At 38.2% G+C, this 8,850-nt stretch overlaps 1 protein-coding gene across 2 annotated transcripts; it reads left to right on the top strand.

The window, feature by feature from the left end:
* The first annotated feature begins 2,060 nt into the window (after positions 1-2,060).
* Positions 2,061-8,606, top strand: ndc80 (NDC80 kinetochore complex component). Of its 2 annotated transcripts, none has more exons than XM_030415754.1 (17): positions 2,061-2,171; positions 2,716-2,814; positions 3,558-3,641; positions 3,860-3,989; positions 4,252-4,424; positions 4,588-4,690; positions 4,818-4,907; positions 5,088-5,181; positions 5,351-5,451; positions 5,690-5,834; positions 6,159-6,364; positions 6,459-6,608; positions 6,792-6,881; positions 7,082-7,174; positions 7,406-7,536; positions 7,721-7,823; positions 8,122-8,606. In XM_030415754.1, exons 1-17 carry the CDS (start codon positions 2,164-2,166, stop codon positions 8,248-8,250), a joined length of 1,929 nt encoding a protein of 642 aa, XP_030271614.1. In that variant the 5' UTR covers positions 2,061-2,163; the 3' UTR covers positions 8,251-8,606. The 2 variants fall into 2 exon arrangements, with proteins under 2 accessions (XP_030271614.1, XP_030271615.1); XM_030415755.1 differs by having other exon boundaries at positions 3,863-3,989.
* Positions 8,607-8,850: the final 244 nt, after the last annotated feature.

The raw sequence follows: 8,850 nt of genomic DNA on the forward strand, positions 1-8,850 counted from the left end.
TTTTATTAGTGTTTCTATTCATAGACTTGAAGGCAAATGAAAGCAGAAGTATAGAAGTGATCAGTGGGTATTATTGTTGCCATCATGTAATTCACACAACCAATAGTTGCGCAAGTGACATTGCGTTGTTTACGTTCACAAAAACCTTTAACTGAAACTTTATAGAGCCGGTCCGGTGTATCAACTGGATCACCAAACTAATTCTCCTTTGGCTTTCACTGCAGCTGTCAATAATTTCAGATTTGCACATTTTTTATGCTTTTTCTGAGCTGAGCTCACAGCCGTGTTGGTGAGGGAGACTGCGTAGTTCACTGAGTCTATACAATAACCTGCAACTGTCTTGACAAACATCACAACTGTACAATTTTTTTCCAAAGTAAGGATACAGACCGGGACGGGCGTGACTTCACTTCTGAAACTTCAACCGTGACAGAAACAACAAATCCACATCATGGTTACGAAGAAAACGGAAACTTAATTTTTCTTTTCTCTTTTATTTCTTTTTATCCAAATTTCCTTTCAGCATTTAAAAAAAATATCTTAGATTCAATTACAGTTTTCAGGACTGTTGTCAGACATCAGACTTCTGGGACAAATCAAAAGTTCACGCATATTCGACTGTCAACAAACATAATCTATCTCTGATAGCCTTCCGCTGTCAACCCAGCTGCACAACAACACACTGCATACATGATGTTGGGGAAAAAATGTTGCCTTCAGTGGAAATTGGGCTTAAAATATAACACATCTTTTCATACAGCAGCAGTGACATTTTTTGGTATATATTGGGGCATTTGGCCTCTAATATAGATAATAGAGAGATGAGAGGAAATGAAAAAGAAAAAGATGTATCAAAAATGGAATCGAATGGACATTTTACTCACTTATTAAACAGTACTTTTAAATATATATTTAAATACAGCATCTTTGGTGGTGGATGAAAGCAAAATACAACTTATCTTAATGTAAATGTCAACCATCCTGTCTGCTAAAAATAAATACAGGACTTTTGAAAAAAATAAATACTCAAAAAAATCTAGCTCACTTAAGTTATAATTATTGCATCAATTCAGTTCAATAACTACTATACATCACATATGTTAATACAAGGAAAATAAACTCCATACAATTCAGTTTATTATAAATAACTGGAAGGATGAAATCTAGCAAAACTACTCAATAACTATGTACATCATATCCATGATGTGGACTTGGATCTCATCGATCTCATTGAGGTCGGCGCGGCCCTCAGCATCACCGTCATGCATCCTGAGCACGGTCATCAGTGCTGTGTAAGAGAAGCTAGAAAAAAGTGTGTCCCATCACTGAATGACATCCATCTTTCTATCTATTAGGCCTATTTAAGTAATGCATTTAAAGGATGACTTCACCAATTTCACCCATTTAGGTGTGGAAACAGATTTTCAGAATTCAGAATGGAGGTTTCTGTTATACTACTCTTAATACATGAGCCTACCTGTTGAACTTTACAATTTTAAAATGTTGAATTCTTGAGGGAAACAATGCTATTTAGAAATGTTTATTCTTTTCACAAATTCATGAATAAAACAAGAAACATTATTAATCAACTTACTCTTCATCTGCACAAATTAGTTAATCCTTCCCCGTTCATATAATTTGTGGGTTTTTACATTTTATTTTTGTGACTTCTTGTGTTGCATTTTGCACATACCGGAGAATCTTGTGTTTTCACTTGTCTTGCTGTGTTGTTACTGTGTTTATGTTGTCGTGCTTCCTTTCTGCAAAAATAATTAGCTTTTTGAGGGACACAATACATCCATGGACAAACTAAACATGTTGTAGATCTGTAACAGAATCAGCTTAAACCTGGTTTTCAACTTCTTTTAGAGTCCACAGCTACTCTACTGCTTCAACTACATTTATTTAAGTGTTTGTTGTTATTTATTTTATTGAATGCATCGTTTTGTTTTCAGTTGCTTCTTGAACCAGCAGGCTCACAGCTCTGCAGGCCTCTGTTGTGTTCTAGGTTGTTCAATAAAGTTTTTAAGGGAAAAAGAGGGAGAGGGGCGGGACCTCGGGTGACGTCACTGCCATCCGGTATTTTGTATTGTTTTGGCGGGATTCACAACTGTTTCGGAGTTTCGATTTAAATTGTAAACATTAGCGTTTCACCGAGGAAACATGGAGCGGTACGTCTCAAACTCGCTAGAAAGAAACACTTTGAGTTATTTCATATGACAGATAATGACCAACTAGCAGTATTCTGGCAGAGTGTAACGTTAATGATTTTTGTAACTCGGCGAATTTGTTTTGAGGCGGTCGCCCTTATTGTGGCTGAACGTTAGCCACGGTTAGCTACTGCTAGCTACTGTTAATCTAACCGATGCTAACAAATGTTGTAATTACTTTATGTCAAATACTTCTTAATAATTATTTTTAGATTTACAGGTGAGTTGTTTCCAGTAAGGTAGGTCAGTGAACGAACAGCTGCCCCGCTAGTTAGCTTGCTAAGCTAAGTTAACGTCTCTGCATTTAAGCTGACGTACACTGCGATTCAGTCAGACTTTACGTCAACGCTGACTAACTGTGGCCGTAAATACTGTCATTAATTTAAAATGTATTGTACCACTGTCACTCTGACAAGCAACGCTGTGTATTTGGGGGACTCTGTGAAGCAGCAGAATAACTTTATCAACGGTCTCTATGTTTGTTTTCGTCATTATTTGTGTCCAGTGCAAGGATGAGTCGAGCAGCGAGCAGCAGACTGTCGGAGCTGCCTCTGCGAGTGCAAGACAGCAACAGGATGAGCATGGTGTATACAACGCCCCAGAAGTAGGTTGAAAGCAAATAAAATGAGACTGTACAGAAAGGTTATGCTGTCTTATACCATGATCCGATTCCACTCTTGTATTACACTTTACGTGACGTTAAGAACAGGTGGTATCTAAAATACTGCACTGAGGTTGCATAGTTTTGAGTACATTGTAAATCAGACTAAGATATAGGATTTGGTTTCATGGTGTTTCACATTTGTGTAATGGCAAAACTGGGACCCAAAGGCATCTTTAATAAGTTGGATGACATGTACAAACATTACTTGTAACTATGTGATGACTCGTAAAGAATAGGTTATAGGTAGTGTAACTATATTATTGTTACCTGGTGCTTGTTTTCCAATTGATCTTGGAAAGTGTGACACTGATGATGAGAAGCTGGCTAAAGTGTCTATAATGCCATGTACCAAAAGGTATGACTGAGGTAATAAATGGTTTAAGCAGATGAAATGCTTTAATCATCCATTCTGTACATGTAGAGAAGGGACAGAATGAAACGTGTAGCTTGTTCATTTACTTTAATAGCAGATGCTTTTGTACAAAGCAACTTACAATAAGTACATTTGTCACAAGGGAGAAACCAAGAGATATCATCGTCAATGGAGTAAAAAGAAATATAGAAACAATTGTCAAGCCCTCATCTGAGGATCATAACTGTTATTTGTCAGTATTGTTTAAGTGTTCACATGAAAGTCAGCAAGTGGAGCACATCCATTTGTTCACAATGTTGTTTCTTTACAGCAAGCAGCCTTCATTTGGAAAGCTCAACATACCCAAACCACAGTCTGTGACCTCTGAGAGGCGGACCAGCTTCTTTGGTGCACGGTGTGTGAATAATATTTCTTCCTTTATAAAAGTGCATTACAATGTATAGAACAGTTAACAAGTTTGACATATAAAACATACAAAATATAGACACAAATAAAGCAAAACACAGACTGCACCAGCACAGTTACAGTAGTAGTAATAAGATGAAATAAAGATGGAAATGAATTAACAAATGTAATACTTGATACTGTGGTGGTTTGTGAATACGTTGAAAGCAGGACCAGTGGAGCTAGCATGCCTCGCAACAGCATGATGTCAGGATTTGGAGGAACTGAGAAGATGAAAGATGCTCGACCGCTGCATGATAAATCCTATGTACAGCAATGTATCAGGCAGCTACATGAGGTAAAAAAACTCTATTGAAGATTCAAACACTAAAGATTTGTCTGTTTTAGATGGTAACACACTTATGTTCAGTACATTAAACCTACTGTTTGGGTTTTTAAAAAAATATTCAACCATTGCCACATAGCATTTGAGTGGAAAAGGTTGCTGTGATATATGACTGAATGCGGAATTGAACTAGTAGTTTAACCAGCATAGTTTTTGTGTCATTATGAATGGGAAAGTTCTGTTCAGCCTGATATCCTCTTGTTTATTTTTCTAGTTCTTGACTGAGCAGGGTTACCCTGGCACATTGTCATCCAAGACCCTCCAGTCTCCCTCAACCAAGGAGTTTGTGAAGATGTTTGAGTTCATCTACCGCCAGCTAGACGCAACTTTTGAGATGCCGAACTCAAAAGTTGAGGAGGAGGTTCCAGCTATCCTAAAAGCTCTGAGGTGAAATACCATCTTTTTGTATCAATCAGTGTTTTATATACTAGTATGTCTTAGTTCATTTTTACAGCATCTCTCCTGGATTAACTCTTCTATAACTCTTCTATAGTTCAAGAAACATTACTGACTGCCTCTGTCTTTATTTCACTCATGTTTGTGGTTTTAGGTATCCATTTGTTCTCTCCAAGTGTTCAATGTATTCTGTTGGAGCTCCCCATACCTGGCCTCAGGCCCTCGCTGCTCTCATGTGGCTGATTGATACCGTCAAGGTGAGAAGCAAAGCAACACTTTACACAAAAAACATGCAAAGAACAAATAAACCAAACCAAGTTCAGTTTTGTGTAATTAAATTATTTAAAGCCAGTGTTGTTCTTATTGTGTGTGTCTCCGTATCAGATCAAGTGGAGTTCGAGTAAGCAGGAGCTGCTGTTCACTGACTTCTGTGAAGACAGTGACAATATTGAAGAAGGAGCTGAGTACAACAAGGTACTGTGACTTCTCTGAACAGCAGCATCATGAAACATAAAAATTCCACTGTTAAAAAAGCCATTCAGACATGAAAAATCCTGAACAGAATTATATTGTTGCTCTTAATTTTATCTGCCTGAACATTTGTTAATTGTTTTGATTTATATAAATCTTCTGCTTAACTTTGTACCTGTGCAGCTCTTTGTGGACTACACAGCTGAGACTTACTCCAAGTTCATGCAGGGTGACGACACATTTGAGGATGAGGATGAAACATTTCTCATTAAACTAAGTAAGCAAGATGTCCCTCTGTGAAGTGAATCTTTCTTTATGCTTGTATGTATATTCGAGCACAATGTGAAGACATTTGTTTCAATTTAATTTGAGCTATTTTATGGGAAAATTCTGATCAAAATTGATATTTAGAACTTAAATGTGTGTGTGTGTGTGTGTTCTCACAGAGAGGCTGTACAACGTTGATGAAGCTGTGCTGGCCACTATGGAGGAGAAGTACAAAATACTGAGTGATGAGGTTGAACGGCTGGAGAAGGAGAACCAGACGGTCAGAACACTTTTAAATTGACACATCCACATGTGTACAGATTAGATTATTATTTTGAATTCTTGATATTTCCGTCATCATTTGTTATATACAATGATCGCAATTAATTCTAATTAGGGATTTATTTCTATGTTGTCAAACAAAAAAGAAACACTGCACCAAAGGAAAGGAAACTGATAATTAATAATTAAGGTTGCAAACAACTCAAACGTATCATCGTCTGTTTCCTTCTGGACAGGATCGCCTAATGAACAAGAGGATGGAGAGAATGAAGCGGCAGGCAGATCTCAAGCAACTCCAGAGTTATTCAATCAGCCTGGAGTCCTTTAAAACCAACCTGCAAAATAAAGCTTCAGAACTTAATGATGAGCTGGAGCACACCGGTAAATATGGACAATAACGTGCTCCATGATGCTTTGTCAGTCAGTCAGATCATTAGCAGGATGTGCTGGATCCTGTGGGCATCTGAAAATTGGGTCACCACGAAGATTCATGTTTAACAATATTATAAGGACTTTTGTTTTGAGTGAACTTTATTCCGGTTTTTATTTCTGTTTAAAAACATTTAACGCACATTTTTTTAAATGAATAAATGAATAAATGACCAAAGACTATAACTCACTCATGCAGTAATGATTAAAAGTATCAAGGTAGGACATGGATTTCATTTCAAATGCATCAGGTTTTTCCTTTCCGTCTTCCTGTAGTCAGTCATCTGGACACTCTAAAACATGAGCAAGATGAGCTGCAACACCGTCTGCAGAACCAGAAGTTTACTCCAGCTGATGTGGAGAGGATCAACAGAGAGAAGAGGGAGCTCCAGCAGACCATCAATACCCTCAGCAAGTCTCTTGAAGATGCTGAACAGCACAAGTGGAATGAGGAGATTGCTTATGCTAAATTGAAAGACAAGGTACTGTATCTAGTTTCTATGCACATTTAGAGATTTGATTTAATTTGTTTCCTTGCCCCTCTTATGCCTGTCCTTTTTTTTCCCTCAATCCCAGGCGGAGCTGAAGCTAGCAGAGTACCACAAGCTGGCACGTAAACTGAAGCTGATCCCGTTGTCTGCAGAGAACGCCTGTGGTCACGATTTTGAGATCAGGCCTTTTGAATATGGACCCGGTAGCATGGTTCAGCACAAAACACAGATACAGGTACTTCAAGCTTATGCTCCTGTTCACATTTAAATGTACTGTTTAGGTTAACTCCATATGTAGATCTTTCTATTTAAATGTGAACTCCATTGAATGCCACCGTGAAAATGAATTCTGTTGTTGTGTGTGAAGATTGATTTTGTTGTTCTGTATGCGTGTTCTTATCAATGCTGTGTGTTGTAGATGCTTCTGAGAAAATTGATCGGTGATGTGGAGGAGGAGAACAGTCGGTTTGCCAACATGAAGCTCAGTCTAGAGGAGTCTTCAGAACAGGTACCAAAAAATCCTTTAATTTATTCATATTATTGTGTTTGTTGTTTGTTTGTAATTGCACCAGAGTTGGCTTGCAGATACACTGAGGTGTATCTTTTCTCAATATCGCATTTATCATTGTTGAGTGATTGGAAAGTTGTATTTGATACAAATCTGTCACAGTTTGATATCATATATGTTTGTGTCTGTGTATCTCCAAGGTGAATTCTAACATCTTGGACAAATCCAATGACATGAAGCAGCTGAGAGAGCAGATTCGCAAACTGGATGAACGGCTGGATTGTGGCATGCAGGTATCGTCCCTTTAGTTCAGTCTGGTGGAAATTACATGTTACTACATGCACCATCGAATGGTACATATAAAGCAGACCTAACCAACCATGGCATTTGTTTTCATAGTGTCAGTTGAGCTCTGAACTATTTATCTTCAACAGGATTAAGTTATTATTTCAACATGTTGCCGACAGACAGAAAATGCACAGTTGCATCTTACATGTCCAATAATATTGTGCTTATATCTGTAGGAGCTCGCCCGAGAGGAAGATGGCTGGGCAGAGGAGGTGGAGTCGGTGGAGAACCACCGTAAGCTTCTTGAGAAGAAGGTTAACTATGGTTACGATGAGGCTGTGCAGCAACTGAAGGCAGCTCAACAACAGTGAGTTAACATTATATTTATATCAACAATATGGCCGCGACAAAGTTAAATGGCAAAAATCAAATGACCCTGGAAAACTTGACACCTTGATAAGATCAGCTCTGTGAGTTTTACCATCCTCAAAGTTTCTCTCAGTCTAAATGAAGAGTGACTGTTTAAGGTTAAACGCTCGTCTCTTCCTCAGGTATCACCTGGTGCTGCAGGAGACCAATGAGGAGAGGCGAACAGTCGCCAACAACCTTGCGTCTGTATTTTCCACAGCATACGACCACTTGTCAGTGACAGAGGTAAGTTTCTTACAACTCTGCATCTGTCCGTCGAACTGCAAGGGAGAATCTTTATCTTATATTTAAAAATATAAAGACAAATTAAACTAAATTAGCAATTTTTTTTTTATAGTGCAAACATTGTAAACATGATTGAGAATATCTATTTAGATGTGACTGTCGTCATTTGTGACTTAATATCTGTGGGCTCTCCATGCAGAAATGATCAGATTGTATCAAATACATGATAAATTGTTGCAAATAATGTACCATGAATGTAAAATCTAACCAGTTTGTTCTCTTTGTTCCTGCACAACAGAAGTGTGTGGAGGATCTGCACCGCAGAGTACAGCGTGTCTGCTCTAAGGCTGTGGAGGAGGATGAGGCAGCCATACAGAAGCTGCGGGAAACTTTGAAGAGCTTCATGTCCAAGGCCAACACTTTATAAAGCGAGGGGGAGATAATTTCAGAGACTATAGAAGTGTTTGGGATCTTCCCCCTTTCTCAGCCATTTGTGTATTTAGTTTGTTTCCAACTTCGCAAAAAATGATCTGAGTTTAACTTCCATTCTTTGTTCTTAACAGTTTAAATAACACAAATAAGTAGAAAGCTTGTTTTCCAATGTCAATTCTGTTTTTAATGACAACAGCAGTGTTTTTTTCTTCACCTTTGCAGTTTTAAAGCCCTGTTCTTTTAGTTATCTGCTATTTACAGACTGATTTTCATCTTTTTGTGTGTGTTATTCTGTATCCACACTTTCCTGTTTTTATTATTGTCAATAAACCTTCACATGCAAAATGAAAAGACCCTGAGAAGCCTTACTATTTACAAAACTTGATTACAGGAAATCAGGAGTCAGTTCAGGAAACCGTCATCCAACTCGTCCTCAGCAGCCGGTTCCTCTGGCCACACTTTCAGCTCCTGGCTGCTCTCGTTCTGGAGAAACGAACAGTGACCGTCAGGACTCTGCAGATAGATCAGCCATGTTTGATCCCCCTCGTAAAGTATAGGTGAAAGATACTCACACTTTCCCTTCAGGCTCCTGTGG

Source organism: Sparus aurata, chromosome 5, assembly GCF_900880675.1.
Source record: "Sparus aurata chromosome 5, fSpaAur1.1, whole genome shotgun sequence".
In the NCBI taxonomy this organism is placed as follows: domain Eukaryota; kingdom Metazoa; phylum Chordata; class Actinopteri; order Spariformes; family Sparidae; genus Sparus; species Sparus aurata.